Source organism: Oryctolagus cuniculus, chromosome 6, assembly GCF_964237555.1.
Source record: "Oryctolagus cuniculus chromosome 6, mOryCun1.1, whole genome shotgun sequence".
NCBI classification, from domain to species: Eukaryota; Metazoa; Chordata; class Mammalia; order Lagomorpha; family Leporidae; genus Oryctolagus; species Oryctolagus cuniculus.
Genome location: NC_091437.1, coordinates 129,245,854 through 129,271,332, shown reverse-complemented (window position 1 = coordinate 129,271,332; position 25,479 = coordinate 129,245,854). Strand labels below are relative to the sequence as shown.

Here is a 25,479-nt window from a genome sequence, read left to right as displayed (position 1 = left end):
GACCCAGCCTGGAAAGGAATATCAAGGATGTAAATTTTTTTACTAGGGACTGAGGCAACAATTTTTCTCTAGATGACTTGCAAAACTGATGGCATTTTCAGGTGGGCATAGTAATAAAACAAGCAGACCCTGGGAAAAGCACCGCTCTAAGCACTGTAGGTGGATTATATTATTTAAATTTCCAAACCTTATCAAGTGGGAATTGTGATAGCTGGATAGTTAGAAGAAAGTACTGTCAGTTGGGGTGAGCCACATTCAACACCTTTTCCATAAAATGTGTCTAGTTATATTCCAAGGCACAGTGGAGCTGTTACCTCCTCTGTTAAGTTTTCCTTAATCCATCATTTCATTGTCTGTGATGGGTATAGTGGCATGTAGTGTACTAGCGTGTGTTTGTTTAACAATCATCTTTTTGAAGGGAAAATCTCTAATTCACAAAGTTTCCTCATTTTCATGGTAAAATACTCTCAATATGGCAGATTTCAAGATATCCAGTCACTGGGTGCAGAATTGGGCTCACCAATGGATATCGGGTTTAAAAATGCAAGCATTATTTATAGGACTCAGTAAAACTCCTTAAGAGACAAGGGAAAAAAGGGAAGTAAGATGGCATATCTGCAACATACTCATCCAGGAGATCTTCGATATCTGGAACAGTAACAGCCTAAGCTAAAGCACCACAAGCAAAGAAAGAATGGACATTCACACATAGACGTGTCTTGGTCAGAAGAATTATTGCCAGCAGTCAGAGACTTTCCCAAAGGCTTGGTTTTGTGAGAACTCTATATCTATCAGTACTCATCTCCTGCTTGAGAACCTCCATTTACTTTGATCCACTTCTCACAAGTTTCAGGGACAGAAATGCCAGTTACACAATGAAATCTCAGATTTAGAAATCTGAAGTAGCAGTAGACTTTATGCTTTTGTTCTTATCCAACGAATTTATCACTCTCTTCTTCAGAATCAGTAACTCTTAATCCATTCCACCATTTACTGAAACTGCTCTAAAAAAAGTAAAAACCTCAAACCAATAATCACCTAATCCATCAGTGGCAAATTAGCGGTGTCTTTAATTTTCATCTTTCCTCTCTCTTCTTGAAGCTCTCCCATAATAGTTTCCCAGATAATGTCACTCATGATTTTCCCCCTATCTCTGATGTTCTTTCTTAATTTCCTTTCCTTAGATCCATTTTCCCTAACTTGATTTTCAATATTTTTTCCAAAGCTTCCCATCTTAAGCCCTCTTTTCTTTTCTCTAAAATATTCCCCCAGGATGATCTAATCCATTATCTATTCATTTTAACTGTAACTTCATGCCTAAAATTAAGACTTATCTTTTGTCCTCACCTCTCTCTGTCTCAACTTGTACTTCTAGCTGATAACAGGGCATCTCCCATATGTTGGTTTGCAAGCATATCAAATTCAGTATGGTCAAGTCAAATTTATTCTTTCTCAATCCAAAAGAACTCTTCTTATTTCTTTTATATTCCCTGCTTTCATAATGCATTAAAGTGTTAGTTGAAAAGACCATTACAGCTACTCTGCAGAAATGTGTTATGAGCTGAATTTTGTCATCCCTAAATTTATGTATGGACATCTTAACCCTCAGTACCTCAGAATGTGACTGTATCTGGAGACAGAACCTTTCAAAAGGGAACTGAAGTATGTGTTGCACCCAAGTGAAATCTTACTGCTGTCCTAATAAGAAAAGACAAAGACTTAGTCACAGATAAGAGAAGATCATGTGAAGGTGTAGCAAGAGAGTGGCCATCTTCAAGCCAAGAAGAGTCACCAAAGGAACCAATGGTACATTGATATTGAAATTATGTCAACAAAACTCTCAAAAAATAATTTCCCCATTGCCTAAGCCATTCAGAATATGGTATAATGTTATGCAACTCAAGCAAATGAATGTAAGCTGTTAAGAACAAATGACCCTCATGCTAACTTTTAAAATAGAAGTTCAATCATAAATTAAAACACAAAATCTCTGTAATTTCATTAAAATTATTTGTTATCAAAGATTTATACTGTATATTTTTTACTTAGAGCAAGATGTGTATATCTATCTACCTACGAGACAAGGAGGAAATAAAAATTGCTTCATCAACTAAAATGTAGAGCTCAGAAAGCTCTGCTCTTCTTCGGCTCAGAGATTAAGATGTGTGTGTGTGAGGGGTGTGGTGTGGATGTAAACATAGATATATAAAGTATGTATAAATATAATTTTATATCTATCTATATCTATAGAAATAGATATCTGAAATACACCTAGCTTGCTAGGAAATACAAATGGAGTGATAACAATTTTGAGAAGATAAAATTTTGACTACAAGGCAAAAAAAAGACAAATTAACTTTTGGCTTTAAAAAATGTCATAGTTTTCTCACTTTTCCTGTATTTCTCCCTACTCAATTGTAAGAATATCTTAAAGATATATTCATCTATATCTTCTATATTGTTGGTGAGAACAAATACAGACTTGAATTGCCAAGGGCTTTGTTAAGAGAAAACAATCTCCTGCAAACAATGTTTCTTTTTTCTCCTTCTCCTCTATCATCATCATCATCATCACTACCACCACCAATATTATATTCCAGCTAACATTTACTGATTGCTTATTAATGTGAGCTCTGTTTTAAGAATTATATATGTATATAAACAGACTTCAGCTTGAATACAATTCTGAGTTGGTACTCTACTGGAAAACCTAACAGAAAAGGAACTGAAGCACCAGGACGCCAAGTAATTTAATCAAGGTCGTACCAATAGTAGGAAGTGAATTGTGAAAGTTTAATGCCAATTCCATATTTTTAATATTACTCAGAAGTTTATATTTAATTATAACCATTAAAAATAAATTGAATAGTGATTAAGAAAACTGCTCATTTATCTCTATTACCACAATTAAGACTTTAGAAGTTCTGCTGGGAGCATAGCTACTATTGTAGTCTATGCTCCCGTATCAGCAGTCTGAGAAGTTCCTTTTGGGATTTTGCTATTGAACCTAAATCTGTGTGATTTCAGGGTTCTGTGGAAACAAACAAAATTTGACAAAGTCAAATAGAAATGTAGAGAAATGGTGTGCTTCACTGAAGAAACCCAGGTGCAGCCACTGGCATTCTCTCTGGCATTTTCATTACTAAGTGGTAACATTTCCTAACCTGACTTGGAATGAAATCTGTAAGCAGATGGTTTAATTCTGATCCAAAAACACGAAACCATTCTGCTGGAAATCTGGCAGGACCAAGCATTACGGAAATTGCTGAAAACTTTATTTCAAAGAAGGATGCTTTATTACTTCCTAAAAGACATGTTAATATACTCCTTGCCTGGCATGGTAGAGGTTAGGTTACTGAGACCATTCCTATTACAGTGCTCTTATTCTATCAAGTGATTCCACACAACCCGAGCATAGTGATGTGTGTTTATGTCAATGCTAGGTTCTCTTGGTTGCTTGAGAAGTGATGCTGCACCAGCTATCTCTCTAGCAGGCACAAGGTCTGGCTGTGCTGTATGCTACCAGCAGCTCAATTTTATTGTTTAACAGAAAAAAAATTTCTAGAACATTTTGTGATCACTGCTGCAAAATTAAAACAAAAATTTACTTTCTTCATTTTTACAAAGTATCCAAATCCATGTATTTTCATTTATCTTCTTAATTTATGTAAGACTATTTTGTCTTAAAAATGTTGCTTTTTATATTCTTTTTTTTTTTTTTTTTGGACAGGCAGAGTGGATAATGAGAGAGACAGAGAGAAAGGTCTTCCTTTTGCCGTTGGTTCACCCTCCAATGGCTGCCACGGCTGGCGCGCTGCGGCCGGCGCACCGCGCTGATCCAAAGGCAGGAGCCAGTTGCTTCTCCTGGTCTCCCATGGGGTGCAGGGCCCAAGCACTTGGGCCATCCTCCACTGCACTCCCTGGCCACAGCAGAGAGCTGGCCTGGAAGAGGGGCAACCGGGACAGAATCCGGTGCCCCGACCGGGACTAGAATCTGTTGTGCCGGCGCTGCAAGGCGGAGGATTAGCCTATTGAGCCGCGGCACCGGCCGATTTTTATATACTTAATCTTTCAATTTTCAGATCCATTTATGTCTCCATTATTAAGGAGTATTTCTGTTTAAACCTCTGTATCCAAATTTATGCCTGTTAAGCATTTTAAGGACAAGTCACATTTACTGTTGGCCTTGACAAAAGAATTTCTTAATTCTAATAATTTTTCATTTATAAAATGCAAAAACTAACCTTCAAGTTCTTTTTTTTAAAAAAATTATCACTGCAAGATCCATAAAAATCTTTCTCCCTGAATTTGACTTTGTCTTTTAGATCTCTGCTGCTTAAAGCTTTCCAAGAACAAAGGGAACATTCAAATGATATATGCAATAAACTACAATCCTCATTAGATCAGTTATTTCTTTACTATTTCTTTTTTGACATCATCATATTCATTTCCAATGACTATGACTACATCTACTGTTACTACTATAATATAAATAATTAATATTATCTGTATCATTTATTTACTAGGGACTAAGCCATTTTTATATGTATCTTCTCTTTTAATCCTCATCATTTCTCTATAAAAAAGACATTAAGAACTTGTTTAATCAAGAAGCTGAGACTAAAAGGATAAAACTATTCAAAGCCACCAAGGTGGATTCTGTTGGACCTCAATGCTCTCATCGGTGACATTACATTCATATATCCATTCCTGTGTTACAAATATCAAAGTTTTAAAAGCAGCCTACATTTGACCACTGCTGACCAGTCTTGTCAACTTGTCTCCCCTCTTCTGGGTTCCCTATTGCCAGGGTCCTTATGGTCAATGTAAAATACTTAAGGCCAACACTGAATATGTTTTCTCAGTGTGGAGAAGATAGTAATTTCCAGTAAAATGGAACAGTTTAGTTAATTGTGGCAATATACTCGCCAAAAATATATATATTTTTAATTTATTTGACAGGTAGAGTTATAGACAGTGAGAGAGAGAGACAGAGAGAAAGGTCTTCCTTCCGTTGGTTGACCCCTCAAATGGCCGCTATGGCTGGCGCTATGCTGATCTGAAGCCAGGAGCCAGGTGCTTCCTTCCAGTTTCCCATGCAGGTGCAGGGGCCCAAACACTTGGGCCATCCTCCACTGCCTTCCCGGGCCATAGCAGAGAACTGGCCTGGAAGTGGAGCAGCCGGGACTAGAACCGGTGCCCATATGGGATGCCGGCACCGCAGGCGGAGGATTAACCAAGTGAGCCACGGCGCCGGCCCCGCCATAATTATATTAACCATTTAAAATTTTTAATATTGCTACTGCATATAATTCTATCATTTTAGTTTTATTAGCAGGTATAGATTTTTTTAAGAAATAAAACTATATCTGTGATGGTATTCATATTTTAATTGCTTTCTTCCTAATATCTTTGAGATCTGTTATGGGCACTTAAAGGACAATATACCTGGAGAAAAAGTGACAGGAGGTAAGTGAGACCTGTCTAGGAACAGGCATCCACAACCCAAGGAGAAAAACTCCTTCCCTTTCTTTTACTACATTGTACTCCATTCCCATGACATTAGCTCAGTCTATTACATTATGAGATAAATGGATTATCACAGTCTTCTGGCCCACATTTGAAAAGGTGTAGGCAATCTATGGGTTATGTCACTTTTTAATTCTAGGGATACAAATAAGAAAACAGGAAATAATTATGACATGAAATGTTATTCTAGGGGTAAGACATTTTTATTCTGACTTTGTAGGAACAGAAGAGCACCGTTCTTCAAAAAAGCAACCTTTGACTTTCAAGAAAAATGGTGCCAATTAATTATATAAATATTATGTATATATGTTATGGACACCCCTTTTAAAAATATCTTCATGGGGTGGGCATTGTGGTATAATGGGTAAAACCACTGCCTGCAAGGCCTGCATCTCATATGGGCTTAGGCTCATGTCTTGGCTGTTCCACCTTGGATCTGGGTTTCAACCTGGTTGTGTGGTCATTTGTGGAGTGAAGCAGTGGATGGAAGATCTCTCTAACTCTGACTTTCAAATAAATAAATAAATATTTTAAAAAAATCTTCATAATAATACTGCATCTGAAAACATTGAAAAATATTAAAGATAGCTAATTTTTAAATATAGATAATATATTCAAATAAACTTTATATTCTTCATATTGATTTTAATATATGAATCTATTTTTGAGTGTTTATTTTTGTCATGTTAATTTATCATTACATATTTACAGAAGCATAGCTGGCCTATGATGAACTATAGTCTTCCCTGTTAAAATTAATAGATCAATCACATTTTCTAAACAAGGAAGAGCAAAAAATATTGGTTTTCTTGGGAAAAATATAAGTTGACTCTTAAATTACTGCAGAAGAAAAGAGATGAATCACACTCAAGTTTGGATCAAGATAATGCAACAGTTACAAAAATGCATTGACTATATAGTTAAGCTCTATTCTGAGGGAAAATCCCTAGGAAATCATTTCCTGAGTAACAAGTAATCATGGCTGCAAATGCCTTTTGCTGTTCTTATTAAAAATAAACTGCTTTCAAATTTCATACATATGTAAATCTTCTTAAAAGACTGTAACTTAATAGGTTTTATTGGCCGGCACCGCGGCTCAATAGGCTAATCCTCCACCTTACGGCGCCGGCACACCGGATTCTAGTCCCAGTCAGGGCACCGGATTCTGTCCCGGTTGCCCCTCTTCCAGGCCAGCTCTCTGCTGTGGCCTGGGAAGGCAGTGGAGGATGGCCCAAGTGCTTGGGCCCTGCACCCCATGGGAGACCAGGAGAAGCACCTGGCTCCTGTCATGGGATCAACGCAGTGCGCCGGCCGCAGCGCGCCAGCTGCGGCGGCCATTGGAGGGTGAACCAACGGCAAAGGAAGACCTTTCTCTCTATCTCTCACTGTCCACTCTGCCTGTCAAAAAAAAAAAAAAAAACATAGGTATTATTACAATGATGCTTCCAAAGTGTGTTATTATGAAGATTTCCCTAATTTAATAATAATTATTTATAAATATTTATGCAGAAGTCTTGCGAAATTCAAGAAGGCAATCCTATTTAGAATGTAGACTCTATCATTAATAAAAACTCAATTAGATTCAAAATAGTATTTTTTAATGGCTTTATTGGAATATCTAGAAGATGGCTCAGAAGTTTAGCATATTCTCAATTTGTCAGAGGCTTTGGATATCATTTCTAATTATCTCACCTTTGAAAAACTGGATAGTTACAAATTATACTTTCAATATCTTAGTAGCTATGTAACTTGGGTAGATCACTTATTCTTTCTATATTTTAGGTCCCTTTTTATCAAAAATTTGATCTAATGTATTAAAACACACTCAAGCCTCCATTTTTCCATGTTATCATTCATCCCTGGCTTCTAGATAAAAGTCTAATAGAAGCAATCAACTCATTGAGTTACTTAGCAATAAATTTTAGCATTAATTTGCCATAAAGCAGTTCTCAAACTTTGTCTATATCATAATCAGCTGATAGACTTGTCAAACCACTGGAACATCTGACCCCACAGTTTTAAAAATGTAGGCCTGGGAGAGGTCCAGAGAATTTCATTTCTAGAAGTCTTCAAGTGATGCTAAGGCTGTAGATCTGGGACTACCCTTTGAGATCCACTGCCTTGTAGACTATCTAAAAAATCATATTGCTTAGTATAATTAGATTTCTATTTGGATTTAAACTTTTTCCCAAACTAAAATGCTTGATGTCAAAGTTATAAAAATTTGAAGTCTTAAGCTTTTATTTATCGATGAATTGGAGTGGAATCAGAACTTGTTTATTGGAAAGAAAAAAATCTTAGCCATGCCTATAGTATTTCTTTGGTCCAACTCCCTGTAATAAATTGGTCAGGTACCCAAAATAAGGATCAGTACTATTGCTTCTACATCTTTTTTTTTTTTTTTTTTTTTTTTTTTTTTTTTTAATGAGCAGTGTAAGTCACACAGCTGACCAAGTTTCCCTTTTTGCCTTTGTTGCCTTTGTTGTTTCTTAGGAAGTACCTGTTCAAAATATACGTCCACATGTAGCAGCTGTATGAAATCTCATGCCACTCATTTTGTTCTAAAACTTTATTTTAGAGTTACCTTGTTCTGTTCTGACTTTATTTTCACACTCTTTTCTTTGTTGCCAGCTTATTAGGAATATTATATAAATTTTTATAAATCATCTGCATTCCTTCCTAAAGTACAGCAGGATGTAAATGAATTTGTGCAATCTAGAAACATGTTCACACAAATACAAATGCCCTATTTTAGTGGGCCTTCATTCTTGGCATTAAGGTTACATAAAATGGACAACAGATTTGAGCATAACAGGCCATGAAAGCTCCAGGCAGAAATACCAAAAAACACAGATGTTATTTCTGATATCCAACTCAAGACAGTTAAATATATATCTGAATCTATATGCCATTATAGAATTTATCTCTATAAAATTCATTGTATCTTTTGAAGTTAATCATATTTTCATTTTAGTTAAGATTATCTAGAAGTTTATTATATAAATTGAGTAAATTTACTTGGTTTTTATTTTTTCCCTCTCTGAATTTTTTTTTTAATTTATTTAATGAGTAAATTTACTTGTATTAAATTTATGTGTGTCTGGCTATAGCCTGTGCCATTTCCAGTACATCAGAATTTTGTGATGAATAATTTTGTATTTGTGTAGTTTGGTGAAGACACTGGTAGTTTGGAAGTAGATGTTGACACAAACAATCTTTGCTTCCTCTAGGCTGTATTAGTGAACAAGCTAGAAACTGGTGCTACCTGCTACATTTGCATATTCACTATGGCCTCTTAGGCTTTACTTAATAGGTGTGTTACTTTTTAAAAAAAAAAAGGCACATAATTTAATTGAGAGATTCTGAAGGTTAGGTATGTAAAGGAAAAATAAATCTACTTATATAAAAATCCAAAGGATATTTCTCTAACATATACACAGAGACTATAAATATTACATGATCATAATGATTACATTTCTAATCAGAAAGTATATGATGACTAAATATTATGAGTAACTTTTGCTATTTTCATCCTTCTATTGGATATTAAATAGGTACAACAAAGCAAAGTCATCTCATGCCTCTTATGAATAATATCATGAACTTTAAAATGTGTTGAAAACATCAAGATAACAAAGGGTCAGAGCAATGGCCCTCCTTTGGTGGATCAGCTCTCAACTTATTTCCAAAACCTAGCTGAAAAATAGCCTCTCTAAAAGACCTTTTGAATTCAGAGTAACACCTCGTGCGTATGTACCTTGTTTCAGTAACTCCACAGTAAGCCAGATTCAATTAAAACACTATCAAATGGGAGAAGCTCCATGTTTAAGAAAATCTTAAGATGGCAGAAGTTATTCCTAAACAATTTTGAGGACTTTGAGGTTTTACAAGTCGAAAAATTTTAAACGACTTCATCTTCAGATCTATAAACTCCTATCTTATAAAATATATGCTTTGTTATAAACAAGGCAAAATTTAACCCTAACAACTGTTCTAAAAATACAGTATAAATTTTAGCACTCAATAATATCATGGGGCCATTGCTTTATATGTTTGTCTCTGACTAATCTGTATTCAATTGTTTTAAAAGAATCTAATGGTTTCATATGATTAATTCATTATTTTACAACTTTTAAAAAGAAAAATGTCTTGCCTTTGAATGGTAATCTTGTTCCAGTCTGGGATCTGAGCCGGCTACCTGTTTGTATTTGTTAATTTTCATTTGGCGATTTCTCTCCTCTATATCCATAGCACCTATCGAGTAGAAAAAAATCCAAAAAATTAATGTTTAACTCTTATTTCTGAGTTCTAATTACACGATAAAAGAAATGGTATGCGAATCTATTATTTTCATTCAAAGTAGTGTGCACAAACTAAATTTTCATATTATTATTTTCTGATTTATTTAAAGTATGGAATTAGGTTAAAAAATCATGATTACTAATATGTAAAACAATTTTAATCTGAATAAAATGTACATGAAGTTAAAGAGAAGACAGCAAATCTTCCTGTCCAATAGAATATGCTGTCTTGACAGCATACAAATTTTATAAGGTTAATATTATAAGAATCTTGGCTTTTAATCCATCATAATTTAATTTATTTGCTGGTAATAAAGTTGTAAAACTACTTGGCTTCAATAACTTCATAATTGCATTTATAAAGTATTATCATAAAATTAAGTGATAGTGTAAAGCAGGTTGTCTAGTATATGTTAGGATCCAATTATCAGGAACTTTCAAATTTGATTTCTCTAGAAATAGAATCAAGAAAGAGTTTCTCAGAATAATAGGCCTAATAGCATACAATAAAGACCCAAAATATCACTGAAATTAACTGAGGAAAAACAGAATGTAAAGAGGTGGAAAAGTGGGGAAGTAAGCCTATAACAAAATTAGATTAATGCCTTCTGTAACAGGTGCTACCTCAAACACATCAACTGTAAATATTAAGAAGGTCTTTACAAACTTGTTGTATTGGATCAAAACCAAATTCAGTTAGCAAATTCTAGAAAACATTAAAAGCATTTTAAGAGCATATTTATCACTTTTATTAAAAGAAATTTTATAGGATATGTCCATTTCTCACAAGTATAAATATAATGCTAAAACAAAATCCCAATCACAAGTACAAATCTATACACTGAGAAAAATAAGCTTAGTGGGCTGAAGTGGTACCCATAATAAAGTGTTTAATGTAAACTCAGAAGCACTGTGTGTAAGGATGTTAACATAGACATATTCCTTGCTTATGACTGCAACTCTAAGGCTGCAGCAAGTATAACTTGACAAAGTGCACCCATTAAAAACCAGGCACTTTAATACTTACCTGATTTAAAAAAAGTAGTAGAAAAGAAAAGGAGATATAAAAGTACTGGTGTAATTAGAAGTTACAATATCCTCTCCTGGGCCAATATTTTAAATTTATTGTTTTATTTTTAAACATTATATTTTTCACTACAAAAATGTCATTGTGTATCAGATATTTTTTGTTAGTAAAAAATTTAAGTGAAAATTGATTAATTAAAATGAAATGAAAAGGGAAGAAAATATTTCAGGAAGGGTAAGAAAACTTGGCTAAAAGTACAAATAAAGAGCTCACACTGTATACCTCCAAATATACCAGCAAATTTAAGTCAACTATTCAATAAAATGAGACAAATTATTGCTTGATATGCATTATTTTAATAATTTAACTAATTGACTCTGTCCTGATTTGAAAGTGAGGAATAATAATATCACATTAATATAAATTAAATTATACATAAAACATGTGAATACCTCACAATACAAATGCAAAATATGGTCTAGGGTAAACATCTAAAGTCATAAAATTTAACTTTGGAATCACTTGAATCTCAAGAGATAGAATCAAGTCAACATGTTATTTTCAACAAAGTCAAGGGAAATAACAAATTAGCCTAGCATCAAAAAATTATGTGCAGTGAAAGGATATTTAATTGGGAAGTTTCTTAAAAGAAAAATTCATGAAGATATCATAATAGTACAAAAGTAAAAAGTTAAAAATAAATAGCACTTATTGAAAAAGAAGTTTAACTACATCTACAAAGATACAGGTACACAAACACACACACACATACACATGTTTTCTAATATTTAGACTATTTGTGGATAGCAACTTCCTGTAGAAGCTACTAATTCTGATTACTAGCAGGAATCAGCTTTATGTAACATCATTTATATTTCACAGATAAGTAAGGCAGTCTAAGAAGAATATTAATCTGTACTTTGTATTTTTACTCATTTGAAAGAGAGTGGGAGGGAGGTAGAATGATCTACCATCTACTTGTTCATATGAGTAAAAAAAGATGGAAATGGAGTGATATAAATACTTACATGCATTATCCAATTTCAAACAAATTTGTCATCTCCAGTTCCAGCCATCATGTATAGATAGTCCCAAATGGAAAAATTCTGGATTGCAGTCTTAACTAATAAAATTGCAATGCACTACTTCAGTTAGCAAATTTAGAAAATATTCTTTTTACTTATAACTTTAGGTTCTCCTAGGAGAATAAATCTTGGGAGTAAAAGTAAACAAACAGGCCTCCCTCCAAAATTATGTGGCTCATATTAGTCTTCTATTCCTTTTCTACTTTTGCATAACCTATCCCCATATGTATACAGTCCACAGAGAACAATAGCCTTAGGAAAACCCTCTCTTAATAAAGGGATCCAATATAGAGGATTCTTCAACAGCAAGTTGATTTTTCTTTTGTCGGACTTTGCTCGAAGGAAAGTAACTTAAAAATAATATTCTGGTTTCAAACAAACCTAGTCTATTTTTCCTCCCTAGAGTGGAAAACAATTCAGAGGAATCAACAGTAGAAGCACAGTTCACTGTTCAGAAACGGGCCACATAATTTCTAAATTTTCAACTCTGTTATTCTATGCTTTGCACTGTAAAAGGAAAACAAACGAAAGCAATAAAGCAGATTTTCATTCAATCTCTTTCTCTGTGTGTCTCTTTCAAAATAATCTGCATGCATAAGGCCTTGAAATTTCTGCTATAAAGAATACTCATTGACCACCGACCTTTCACTCCCTACACCATTATGTGTTAATATTTCACTGAAAATAATCTCAGTATTTTCAAAATATTTTTTGGGAAATTCTGGTTCATAGGTTAAGAAGATGAATTTATGTAGAATTCTCCAAAATTGAACATAACATGCATGATAAGATATGCTTAATTTAGAAGCCATCTTAGCAGTCTGATTTTATATTGTAATTTAATTAGGCTTAAACAATTACGCATTACTTTTTTGACATGAAATTAAGTACCAAAGCACTGTCAAATTGTAATAAATTTTGACTAGGATGGTAATGGCACAATCAGATTTCTTGGACAGACATAGTTACAATAAAAGTTTACACACATTTGTGTCTATTTGAAGTAATAATCTATTATTATTAAACTATAATTATTCAAGTTTTCTCAAATTGTTGTCATAAGGTAAATTATTAACTAAGTGCACTAAGAAATCACATACAATTTATTATTTCATACATATTTTTCATGAAGAACAGAGTTGATTTACATTATGCTGGTATGGTCCAGTATGTTTTCACGTGTGTATACAAATTCTGAATTTCATCAATTTTAACATTTTTCCTTGATAGATGACATTTTAAATCAAGATTTAATTCACTGGCCTTTCCAATAATGTTTTCAAATTATGTGAAAACTCCCCCCACCTTAAAATGTTAAGGCAGAGAATAAAGCAGAAGTTAAACATGGATATTCTAGGACTCATAAATATCTCAAAATATTTTTTCTCAAATTGGAAATCCCCTGGTTCATTCTTATTCATTCAATTTTGAAAAATCCAGTATTGTGTTAATACTGATTTACTGCATGTCCTAAAATTATATCATATATTCCACAAGCTATTTATTTTTATACAAGTTATCTAAAAACCTATCTTGTTCTTAAATCAATAAACTAATATTGTTATTATTTGGAACTTAAGAAAGCCTGCTGAATGAGTTCATAATGTTAAACTCATATTGATAATGTTAACATGGCATGTAGGTTACAAAATGTTAACTTATAGGTAGCATTTTTTTCCCAAAGATGTAGTTAAACATGGCCAAATTAGCTGGCAGTTAGCCTGCAGTTGCTTAGCTTTTACTATTTACATGTACACTACAAAGGTCATTAGTACATTTTCAATGAATTTTGCAGTACAACTAAAATGGTTATTACGGTTTTAAGTTTCCTTCTTCACACACACACACACACACACACACACACACCTTTCTGAAATCCCAGAGCAGTTTCATACCCCAAGACATTGTGTAGGGACAGGAGGTCTGCAGTGATGGAATTCACAATGAAGCCAGTGCCTAGACTATGGCAGCACTGTGGGCTCTGATCCATTCTGTGAACCTAAACAGAATGCTCACATCTAGGGAACTTAAGAGGGAAAATAAGTAAGTCTAATATTAAAAAGAAAGAAGCCCAAATATAAGGAAAAAATTAGGAACTAGTGATTATAGACATCATCTAAGACTGCCTTATTAAACCCAGAAACTGCACTTGTGAGTAAACCAAATTCTTGTGGCTCATTTAATAAATTTAAGACACTCTTCCAGTTCCCTACTCCATTCTTTCCTTCTACATTTATATATTTGGCTTCAGGTTAAAAAAAAAGTCTTCCTTTGAGATAAAAATTTAACTAAGTAGCAATTTCTTCCATGAGAATATTTAATGAAAATAAACACAACTGTAATTCCCTTTATTTGAATAGCATATATTTTCACAAAAATAAAATTAATGCCCTGAAATAATCTGAGGTTAGAAAACAAATTTTTCATATTTTTAACAGCAAAATTAAGAACCTGTAAAATAATCATTAAATAGTTGTACTTTACAAAGGAATTTATTCCAAATTGCATATTTTATAAAAGTACATTTACATGTTTTTCAGTTAAATTTAAGAATTAAAGGTATTTGTGCCAATATGAACTTTTAATTAACAGTGAAGGATTCTCAAACCCAAATTGTGTTCAGTTGATAATATCCAAATAACTGACAACAAAAATAGATAAAGTATTGCTTTAACAAATCTAACTGACTTTCATTAAATGCATATAGATATAATAAATATAAATAAACATCTCTAAATATTAGATGATTTCCTAATTGAGGCTGAAGAAGAATATTGCTTACACATAAGTAAGAGAAAGATTTTTTTTAAAAAAAACTTTAACAGTCATTGACAAGAGGAAAATTATTACTTTTAATAACTAACCTACTAAATTCCATTCTACAAACTTTTCTTCTAACAAAATGCAAACAATGTGGAAGAGACACAAAACAAAATAGAGACAATATTCATGAGAATAGCCAAAAATGACATTTAAAATGAATATAGTTAAAAGGGTCAAATCTTGTACTCTCTAAATGCTAAATCTACCATTTGGTTATGTACCAAATTAAGTGCAAGGAAGAAAAAGATATAATTAATTAGTGTATATAGCTAATTGTTTGATGAAGACAATTACAGATGAGTCATGTGGCTATTTTCTAGATTCAGTGGGACAGACAACAGTAATACAAGTATTTCTTTAATAGAGTACTACATCTAAAAATTGTTGAATTGCAATAGATATAACCATCACAGAGTTGATGGGACTTTGAAACTGTCTAGATTTGGAATAATAGATATAGAGGATTAATGAAAAATTTTTAAGCAACACTGGCTTAAAAGATAAGATACATAACTTGGGTCTGAATCTTGACTTCACAAGTCCTGTAACTACAAATACTTCACTTCACCTCTCTGGGCAGGAAACTCCTCAACTGTAAGATGAATAGTTTGAACAAGATGCCTTTTAGGAGTCCTTCTGCTATGTAATGCTCTGGTTTATTGATCTGGAAACTCATATGATGTCTATGTGAGAGTTGTTTTATATTATCATACACATTTCATAAATATAGATAATGTAAAGTGCTCTGAAAATTATTAATCTGACAGCTTTAGTACTGTATTTAATAAAACTTCCTTTAAATTGTGTGTGTGTGTGTGTGTGTACACAGAATCAGAGAGAACTGGAATGAAGTTAGAAATGAGGAAGGGAGAGCAAAGAAAGAGGGAGGGCGGGAGAAAGGGCCTGGACGTGACAATGTCAACCAGGAACTTTGCCCAGGAAAAGGAGTCATCAGAATGATCTACTCCAGAAGGATCTTTTTAGACTAATTCAATGCAATCCTTTCACTATAACATGTTTAGGAGAAAATGTTAACTAAATTTCTAATAGTACTTTAACACTGTTGGTCACAATTCCTGTAACTTTCTAAAAAGTAAGATGTATCTTAGAGGGTAAGCCAGATTTTATGAAAGGCCCCAAAGAAGGAGTTCAGCAGTTATTTAGAATTACTCCTAAGAAAAAATGCAATGATAACTGAAGAGAGAAAGAAACATGAGTCCGATTCATTTTTTTATGAACTATTCCTTCCCTATTTGTGTTATGTACTTTGGAATATTCTACCTTTTACTTGATGGCTAATATCTACATTAAGGGAGACATAATTCTCAGAGTTAGCACATATTATTACATTATGTATATGTCTGATCTGCAACATATATTATGTTTTGATGGGACTTAATTATCATATACCACTGTATTCCACATCTGGGACCTAATTAACACATCCATAAAACACATTTCAAAAACAACTACACATCTCAAGACTATGTGGAAGGTTTTAAAGGAACATAATAAAGAAATTTTTAAATGCATTTTAACATTTATATGTATTTAGAAATAGAATTTAAACACACTTGGAATTGTTGAGTGTTAGTTTAAAAATCACATAAAAATAAAAATACCCATAATACACAAACTAAGACCTATGCTGGAAAGTAGATCCATATGATATTTTCTTATGTATACTAGAAAATCATGTAGTAGAGAGTATTTTTGGTTATAATCATATACTTGTCTTGGTATCCATAGAACATTAGAAATTACATTCTTGCACCCCAGCTTTTATTTATCCTATTTATTCATGCTGTAAATCCTTAAAAACTTGTCACAATTCCCAAACACATGGTGAGATTTTAGAATTTTTACTTAGGTGCTTTGCTTAAATAAAGTGATACTTAAATAAAGTCTGCAGATTCCTTCGTATCTGCAGAAGTCTAACCAACTCAGAAAGATTATATGCATTGTATGGAAAATAAAGAATGACAGTGATTATCAAGATGTTTGATCTAAGTTTTATAAGTTATGCAACTTATAAAAATGAAAACCCATACAATGTAACTCCCCTCAAATTAATCATGGTGACATTTACTGTTGTTCAATGATTTTTCTATACTTTCCATTTCTATCTAAGACTTTTTTCAATGATTTTTTCTATACTTTCCATTTCAGTATTTCTAAGATTCCTGTGACATCTTACATATAATGTAAACTTAAATTATATTAGCTACAGCATTACATGATCACATACCATATTTTTAGAATAGTAGAGATACCTTTTACCTTTCAAGTCAGGAAGACAAATAGGCAGATATGGAATGACAACTAATTCACAGTATAACCTTGTTTATAAGGTTATACTTAAATGGATCCAAATACATGTGATCGCGTCCCTAAAATAATAGTGAAAGTACAAAGTAATGAACTATAAAGTAATTATCCTCAAAAGGAGCAGCATCAGAAAGTGCTTACTTGCAGAGAGAGGAGAGAAATAAATGGGAAAATTACTAAATGGAAAATAAGTCAGTTGTTAGATATACTATTTCAGTGCAGATTTTCATGATGGTATGCATAAGAGTTGTAAAACACTGAAACTTCCTTTAGGCCAATACCATGTTGCAAATAATAGGTATGCCAATTAAGATGATAAAACTATGCCTGGAAAATTAAACTGACAAAACCTGTAGAAAAACATAAAAGTTTTTATACATAGAGAGGTATGAATAAAATGATTTATGATTAAAAATTACGAAAGCAATATAAGCTTCCAATGCAAAAACAAACAATGAAAGTGTTATAACAGTTATTTCTTCCATATGTGCATAATGATCACCTTAAAAATGATTATACATTTGAAACAGGAATTGAGACAAAATGGGTAAAGTTTAGGTGATTAAAAGGAAAGATGCATATTTTAATTTGTGCTATATCATTTTATCCATGTAGGTGAAATACATATTTTATGAGGTTATAGTAACAGGTTTAATCAAATATGGATCACTATTAAGTTAGAATAATTATTTACAATGAGAAAGGGAAATATAAGGATATTTTGAATTTTAAATAGCATTCATGTTTGAACACCAAACTGTATTTCTTTTTAGAAAGATGCTGATGTGGTTATTGGTACAGGGTAGAATAATGAATATACAGAATAACTAGGTACAACATTCCTGCAGAATTAAAAGGAATGTACATTAGATGTTCCATGAGTAGAGGCATATTATAAAACAGTTTTTTTCAACACAGAGAAATAAGAGGAATAAGAATTAGGAATAGGATTGGTTATCTCTGGAGAAAGAAAAGTGAAAATCAGATGGAGACATCAGGACATATTCACTTACGCTAAAGTAACTGGACTGAATTTCAATCTGTCAAATGCTTGCATATGAATATGAGTTACCTTGAGGATGCTCCATGAAACTGTAAACTAGATTGAGCTGGTCTGCACTGACACTAAACCTCATATTCCAAATTCCTCTTTTCGTGCTCTCCTCATTACAACCCTCCAGTATTGTTCTCTCATACTGTGCTCTGCAACACATCTATGCTTGCAGCTCTGATTTCTTGGCTTTAGCCTTTCTACATCCTCCACTTTGTTACAAGTAAAGCATGGGTCCTGGCACAAAGTTAGCTTGCTTCTGTTTAAATTCAGTGACAGAGGTGCATGCACTGGTGTTTGACACAGTGATTAAATTGTCTCTGGAGATGCCTGCATCCCCATTTGGAGCGCCTGGTTCAAGTCCTGGCTCCTCTACTTCTGATCCAGCTTTCTGCTAATGTGCAGTCTGAGAGACAGCAGGTGATGGCTGAAATGCCTAAGTATCTACCACCCATGTGGGAGACCAGGATTGAGTACCTGGCTCCTGGCTTCATCCTGGCCCAACCCTGGCTGTTGTGGGCATTTGGAGTTAAACAGCAGGCAGGATATCTCAATGAATCTGTCTCTCTGCCTTTTAAATAAAATGAAAATTAATTAATTAATTAAACTCCAGCATCAAATCATTGTGTAAGTTATTTAATTGATCAGCACCTCAAATTTCTACTCTATAAACTAGGAACAAAAATAGCAATTTTAACTCAATTTTTTAGAAACTCACTTACAGATCAAAACAATTTATACTCAGGTGACTTAACTATCCAAAATACTGACTGCATTTTTTAAAAGACAAGTTTCAAAGAAATCTTTGAGGAATGCAGGAAAAAAAATTGTTTTAATCACTAAGTCTTTATTCCTCAACTTCTCTAAAACTGAAATAGCTTGTATACTGAATCTCCCAAAAGAAAATTCCATTATTTGTGGGAGCAACATTCTAGCTATCAACTATTCATCAAGTTTCCAAGTTCTGTAAGTGTGCCCCACTGTACCTGAACAAGACATTTTATGTGTCTTTAGCATTTGGGTTCATTCAAATGAGTCATGTATATTTGAGCTACAAAGAAATTCACAAATGTAGGGAGCCTCTTCCTATATCTGCTATGGAGTCAAATGTAGAATGTTGTTTAGTTACTACTGGTTCATGTAGTAAGAACTCCTTCTACTTGGAACTCTCTTAATTCATGATGACTTTATTTGAAGGAAATCTCATCATTGAGTACCTTCGTTGAGCTCTGCCTGATATCATGAAACTTTCCTCTCAAAGGTTATCAGAAAATGTCATCTTCCAAAATGAGTGCTCATTCCTCAGTGTAATTTTAGACCTAACCCAACCAAACCCTGACCTTACTGCTGCAGCATTGAATAATTATACTATCCTTGATATATTCCTTCAAGTGTACTTTTATGACTTTCCAAAACTTTTATTTCTAAATTACCTCCCTATGACATCTCCTTTACTCTGTTCTGAAGTGATAGGAAATCCATCCATTACATGCCTCTTGGAACTCTGAGTCTGGACGGGACCTTGGTTCAACTGCTTGAGATATTTTAGATTAAGTAAACTGTTCTTCCTTATTAGTATATATTTAGAACTATTTGTATAATATATTAAATTTTCTTAAAAGTTGACATATTTTCAATGATTTCATAACAGATTTCATGAGTTAAAACTGATATAAAATGTACACAATTTAGATGCAAAGTTTTGTGACATCAGACAAACACACATAGTCATGTAGTCTCACTCCAAGCAAGATGCAGAGTATTCTTATCACCCTAAAAAGTTCCCTGGTACCCTTTGTTGCTAGTCTTCTTGCCAGGTCAGGTAACCAGAGATCACACTTGTGTCTAGCTCTCATATTCTTCAGTATTTTTATTCTAAAATTTTATTTGCTTGAAGCATAGAAAGTGATATGAAAGTTTAGAAACTACATACTTATATTCTTGTATTCTAATACTTAGTACTAGTATTTTCTACACAACATAATACTTATCAACAATAATACTTTTATATGCCAGGAATTGTGCAAAGAGCTTTCCATGTAATATATCAATTAAACAGAACTGTATACTTAGACTCATAATTATCTCAATTTTATTTATTGCAAAATCTGCACGAGATAATATAACTAGCAGGTGACAGATACTGATCTTTTTTCAAAATTCATCAACTGAAATGTTTAGCCATAAAATGACTTTCTCATCTCTTTTCCTTTCTCTCTCCCCCAACCTCTCTCTCTCTCTCTCTCTCTCTCTCTCTCTCTCACAAACACAAAGACACACACATTCATTCATCAACTAAATTTTTCATTCTCACTATACTTTTTGAGCTGCTTCTCCTCTTTCAACAAGGGAATGGTAGTAATGCTTCACCAAACTAAGGGAATAATATAGTAATTCTTTAATCAATACAGAAATAGATATCTTCTGATTCTCATTTTTTCATTATGAATTGACCTATCAACTTCTTTCTACATGATCATATAATCTATAACTCTGTTCGCTCCTCCAATTATGTCACCTAATTAATTCTGCTTATTATCACTTTGCTTTCCATTACACTTTAACTTTTCCACTCTAGTTTCCTTCCTCATCCTCATCTTCACCCCAACCCTTACATCTCATATCCCATTCCCTCAAGTCTTCATCTAGGCTGATTAATATAAAAAGCCCTATCATGTCAAATAACATTCTTCTCTTCAAATAAAGCAAATTAAATTCTCTTAGCAATAATCTCCAATGTAACATTATTCATATCAATTTACTATTTTCCATATAAAATCTATTGATCTTTCCTGTCAATCATTTTGGTCACATTTTCATTACAGACATAAAAGTATAGTTTTAAATGAGCTGAGAGACCTAAAGACAATCATAAATTTGCCATTTGTAATGAACACTTAGGATTGTATACATGTTTATACTCACTAAATACTAGATTGTAAACTTATTACATGTGTTCTATTCCATTCAACACAAACAATTTGACAAAAATTGTCAAAATTACCATCTAGGTATTATGCTTTACTCATCCATGAGCAAAATACTCACATCTTTGACAACTAATTTTCATAAATTATTCTTTTGAACTTCAGTTGACTTGACTTTAACTCCTATCTGCAATACAGAGCTATTTTCATCTTATTTTTCTTTTCAAACATTATCTCAATGGATAAGACTTCCTGTATTACTTCATTTAAAATGACAAGTACTCACCCAAATTCCTTTTGGTCTTACACAGGTTTTTAAAAACAGTACTTACAATTATCTATGTTTACCTTGTGCAGTGATTATTTCTTCTTCCAAGAATATAATTTCTGTGAAGGAAGAGATCTTGTATGGATTCACCACTGTTATGCTGCTAGTGGTTAGAATAAGGCCTGATACATAATAAGGCCTTATACAAATGAATTTTTAGAATGTGAACTACCTTTACTGTACCAGAATAAGAATTTCAGGAATAATTTTTCTAAATGTAGGTAAATCATGTTATACCATAATTTATTATGCCATTGTGATACCCAGGAAATTATGTAAGTAGGATAAAATTTCTTGTTATTTTAGTATTTTATAAAAATTATTTTATTAGTTTCTGCTTTATATTGTTATTCCTACTTTAGTACTCATATTGTCATGACTGACACATTAGAAGCTGAGAAGATTCTAATTCTGAGAAAAAAATATATATTTGTCAATAAGAAAATATTGAGAAAGAATTTTAAAGGGTTGAAGAATTCATGATTTGTATTAATATTTTATCCACCTGTTAGATACATGAAAAAATTCTATAATCTTTCATATTAAAAAGTTTTCAAAAATTTAACATTAAAATTCTTCAATTAAATGGCTATTTTCATACATAATTGATTTAGCCACTGTCCAATTAACATTTACAGTAATTATTTTATTGTAAAAATTAAGGCTTTACACTCTTGCCTCAGAATCAGCCCTTAAGGCGTTCGGATCTGGCTGAAAAGCCCATGAGAGTATTTCAGGCATGGAAAACCAAGACACTGTGGCAAAAAAAAAAAAAAAAAAGAAAAAAAGAAAAAAAAAAAGAAAGAAAGAAATGACCTAAATGAAAGATCTCTGCAAGTGAGATCCCAGTGGAAAGAACAGGTCATCAAAGAAGGAGGTACCTTTCTCTGAAGGGAGGAGAGAACTTCCACTTTGATTATGACCTTGTCTAAATATGATCAGAGTCTCTTCCATAGCCTTGGCAACTCATCACAAGAGCCTAGGGTGATTACTGACACCATAAATAAGAGTGTCAATTTGTTAAGTCAATAACAGGAGTCACTGTGCACTTACTCCTCATGTAGGATCTCTGTCCTTAATGTGCTGTACATTGTGACTTAATGCTATAAGTAGTACTCAAACAGTATTTTTCACTTTGTGTTTCTGTGTGGGTGCAAACTGTTGAAAGCTTTACTTAATATATGCTAAATCGATCTTCTGTATATAAAGAGAATTGAAAATGCATCTTGATGTGAATGGAAGGGGAGAGGGAGTGGATAAGGGGAGGGTTGCGGGGAGGAGGGAAGTTATGGGGGGGGGGAAGCCATTGTAATCCATAAGCTGTACTTGGGAAATTTATATTCATTTAATAAAAGTTAAAAAATAAGGCTTTAATGAAACCTTTGTACACATAATTTTATTCAAATATCTGTTTTTATTAGACCAAAAGTATATGAACATTTTAAGTTTCTTGATTTACACTACAAAATTGCTTTACAGAAAGTCCATAGTAATTTGTACTATCAATCTTCTTACCACATTCTTAACATTGCTTTCTAAATGGGTGGAATATGGTCTTTCACTTAGAATTATATTGATTTCATTGGTGTTGGCTGAAAAAATTGCTTTCATATATTTACTTTCCATTGCATTTGTTGTTTAGGGAAATGTTTGTATATATTCTTTCGCTATTCCCTATTTTTCTACAATAATTTTATAGAATATATAATTTAAAAGATTAAAACTATAAAGAACCTTAACTCTTAACACTTTGACTTGTGGTATATGTTTTTTCCCAACTTGTTGTGCGTCTTTTAATTTATTGGTGATGATGTTGATATTCTGAAATGTATAGCTGCCTCATTGTTGTCTGGTGTCTTTCCATTTCTAAATTTCATTAATTTTGGGGGGCAGGTTTTTGTTTTTCACAGAAATGATCTATGCTTTAATTAAGAAATTAATCCATTAATCTAGCTGGAATTTATTAAGATTAATAAGAAGTTATAAGCAACCAGCCCAAAGTCATATACCTGATGAGTGGCAGAATTTACACCTATCTGATTGCAGGGCCCTTGGACTTTCCTCTTAACTACATTGCCTCAGAAATGATTAAACTCAAGAGTGCAGTGCAGAAGTCCTGATACAGTTGTATGACATTTACCTCCTAAAGTGGTAAAAAGAAAGTAGCATACTTTAATGTGTATAACAAAAAGAAGCAATTCTAAATAACAGAAAGAATGCTCAGATACTAGAATGCATGACTTCAATACAATTGATTCAAATGAAAATACTACTTTAACTTTTCTCATTTAATAATAATACCTCACTTAAACTGTACCAGACTGTTTTTAGTTGTTTTGCAAATTATAAAAGTATTCACTTTAATCATAACAATAACCCTTTGTGGTAGAATTATTATTATTTCTATCTTATACTTGAGGCACCTAAGGCACAGAGAGTAACTTTCTCCAGCTCACAGAGCAACTAAGTGGTGGAGCTGATCAGGCAATATACTTCGGTCTGCACTCATAAGCTGCTTCTAAAAATAGCATTTCTGACAGAAACAAATACTTTACCTAACAGTTGAATTTCTAGGACACACAGTTAATGTGGATGATAGGTCCAAGTAAACTTGAATGTTAAGAGCAGCTGCATCATGGTATAGCAGGTTAAGCTGCTGCCTACAGTGCCAGCCTCTCATATGGGTGCCAATTTGAGTCCTGGCTGCTCCATTTCCACTGTAGCTCTCTGCTAATACACCTGGGAAAGCAGCATAAGACGGCCCAAGTGTTTGGGCCCCTGACACCTTTCTGTAAGACCCAGAAAAAGCTCCTGGGCTTAGGCCTGGCCCAGCCTTGACCATTGGTGGCCATTTGGGGAGTGAAACAGCAGAGGGAAGATCTCTCTCGGTCTCTCCTTCTCTCTCTCTGTAATTCTGCTTTTCAAATAAATAAATAAATAAATCTTTTATTTTAAAAAATTCAATGTTAGAGTATTAACAATGAAGAAGTAATACACTGAGAATTTAGCAGTAATATTGTAAATTCAGAATTTATATTTCATTAAAGATAGAATTTTGTATTCACACAGAACTAGAGAACTAAAATACAATGAATTATCCCGATTTTAAACACAAACATGAATTAGTATAAAAACAAATTACTGGCCGGCGCCGCAGCTCACGAGGCTAATCCTCCACCTAGCGGCGCCAGCACACCCGGGTTTTAGTCCCGGTCGGGGCGCCAGATTCTGTCCTGGTTGCCCCTCTTCCAGGCCAGCTCTCTGCTGTGGCCTGGGAGTGCAGTGGAGGATGGCCCAAGTGCTTGGGCCCTGCACCCCATGGGAGACCAGGAGAAGTACCTGGCTCCTGCCATCGGATCAATGCAGTGTGCCGGCCTCAGTGCGCCGGCCGCGGCAGCCATTGGAGGGTGAACCAACGGCAAAGGAAGACCTTTCTCTCTGTCTCTCTCTCTCACTGTCCACTCTGCCTGTCAAAAAATAAAAATAAAAAAAAATAAAATAAAATAAAACAAGTTACTATTTATTCCTATTTCACTCTCAAAAACTTTCTTCAATCTCTTTTATTTGAATATTTATAGCTTTTAGTGAATCAAGTTCAAGCATTATCCTTTATCATATATGTATTTACATGTATATATGTATACATACATTAAATTTCTTCTGTAATGCGTGTTCTTTCTCTTTTCCTCTTAGTTCATGAGTAGAACAAAAAGTCATACAAAAGCACACAGTGACAAATAATGTAATAAAGGCCATGCCAATCTGTCAAGCACTGAAGTGAACATTTGAAATGGAACACGCCATTGGTTGACAATTTTGTATCTCCAAAATTCAAATTCTAACCTCCAAGGTGCAAGTTTTAGGAAGCAAGATCTTTGTGAGAAAATTAGGTCAAGAAGTTTTTGCAGGATTAATGCCTTATTAAAAGTCTCCAGATAGATCCTTAGTCCCTTCTACCAAGTGAGGACACAGGAGAAGCAGGCACAAAGCCAGCAAAGCTGGCTCATTCCAGGCCCAAAACCACCCAGGGACTTTATCTTAAAGTTCTCAATCTCTAGAACTATAAAAAATAAATTTTTA

The 25,479-nt window shown here is 33.4% G+C and overlaps 1 protein-coding gene across 49 annotated transcripts in view; it reads right to left on the bottom strand.

The window, feature by feature from the left end:
* Positions 1–25,479, bottom strand: part of RIMS2 (regulating synaptic membrane exocytosis 2) — a 701,736-nt gene that overhangs the window by 175,576 nt on the left and 500,681 nt on the right. For 35 of the 49 annotated variants that reach the window (XM_070075383.1, XM_070075384.1, XM_070075385.1 and 32 more), the window contains one exon: positions 9,683–9,783. The exons of the other annotated variants lie outside the window; for them this stretch is intronic. In XM_070075383.1, coding sequence (XP_069931484.1) covers positions 9,683–9,783 — 101 coding nt within the window. Of the gene's footprint in view, positions 1–9,682; positions 9,784–25,479 lie in introns of those variants that run through there. 49 annotated transcript variants of the gene reach the window in all.